Source organism: Gossypium arboreum, chromosome 4 (genome assembly GCF_025698485.1).
Source record: "Gossypium arboreum isolate Shixiya-1 chromosome 4, ASM2569848v2, whole genome shotgun sequence".
Taxonomy (NCBI): Eukaryota; Viridiplantae; Streptophyta; class Magnoliopsida; order Malvales; family Malvaceae; genus Gossypium; species Gossypium arboreum.
In genome coordinates this window covers 96,041,938-96,043,331 of record NC_069073.1, presented here as the reverse complement: position 1 = coordinate 96,043,331, position 1,394 = coordinate 96,041,938, and the positions used below count along the sequence as shown (strand labels likewise).

Sequence of the window (1,394 nt, the reverse complement as noted above, 5' to 3'; positions counted from 1 at the left end):
AAAAAAAATACAATCACAAAATAGAGCAGAGCTTGATCCTCACCAACACAAGAACAAAATTGAAAGCACCACCACACAAGAATCAAGAACCGGTTGAAAAGAAAGAAAGAAGAAAAAAACAAAAGGGAAAGAAGGGACACATAAAATGATGGAACAAACAAACAAAAGAAAGAAACAAGAAAGAAAAAAATAAAAAACAGACATGAGACAATTTGGGAATGTGAGAGGAGGGGAAAATAATTAAAAAAATAAACATGAAATAGAGCGGAAACGTGGTATATTTTAGGAAAAAAAGAAAATTATTTAGTTAATTAAAAACCTATTTATTTTCAAAAAGAAATCAAATCCTATCCCACTATTTTGCTAGCACAGGGATTTGAACACAAGACGAAAGGGTATATAAAAACTTAACCATTGAACTAGTAAGCTCATTCTATCACAAACCTAGCAGAATTAATATTTAAGTCACAAGTACCAGGATAGGATTAGGGACAAAAATAATTGATTTTTTTTCGAAAGAGAGATTTGAACCCATGTCCTCTAACACAGAATCGAAGCCCTAAACCACTGAAGCTAATACTTAGTTATAACAAAATTTAACAAATTAGATATTCAAATTTTGAGGCGTTACAACTTTCCTCTTAAAAGTAATTTTGCCCTCGAAATTTACCTGATTCAATAAATACAGATATTATTGTCAAATCGAGTCCTCAAGTTCCCAAATGGCTTCCTCAGTGTCATGATTCTGCCACAGAACCGTAACAAAGGGATAGTCTTTCTTCTTAATACATTAACATCTCGCTCCAGAATTTGAATTGGCTCCTCATCGAAGTTCAAATCTGATCTAACTTCAATCTCCTCGAGAGATACAATATGAGATGGGTCAGACAGATATCGTCTCAATATAAAGACTTGAAATACATAATAAATATGATCCAACTCCGAAGGTAGCTCTAACTGATAGGCAATCGGTCCCCCACGTTTCAGAATCTGATAAGGCTCAATGAACTTAAGGCTCTGCTTATCCTTACATCCAAACTGAAGGACCTTCTTCAATGAAGATACCTTAAGAAAAACATGATCACCCACAGAATACTTGATATCTCTCCTCTTCATATCCAAATAAGACTTTTGTCTATCAGAAGCTGCCTTAAGATGATCTCGAATATTCTAATCTTGGCCTTCCTGGGATGATACTAAATAGTGCAGTCATAGTCCTTAAGCAATTCAATCTATCTGCGTTGCTTAAAGTTCAACTCCTTCTAAGTAAGGAGATACTTGAGGCTCTTGTAATTAGTTTAAATGATACACCTCTCACCATACAGATAATTCCTCTAGATTTTTAAGGAGAAGACAACCGCAACCAACTCTAGATCGTGCATGAGAAGGTGCCT

At 34.6% G+C, this 1,394-nt stretch overlaps 1 protein-coding gene across 1 annotated transcript; it reads right to left on the bottom strand.

Moving 5' to 3' along the window:
- Nucleotides 1-675: 675 nt before the first annotated feature.
- LOC108458591 (uncharacterized) lies at nucleotides 676-1,116 on the bottom strand. Its single transcript, XM_017758002.1, has one exon. It carries the CDS (start codon nucleotides 1,114-1,116, stop codon nucleotides 676-678), a length of 441 nt encoding a protein of 146 aa, XP_017613491.1.
- Between the last annotated feature and the right edge of the window lie 278 nt (nucleotides 1,117-1,394).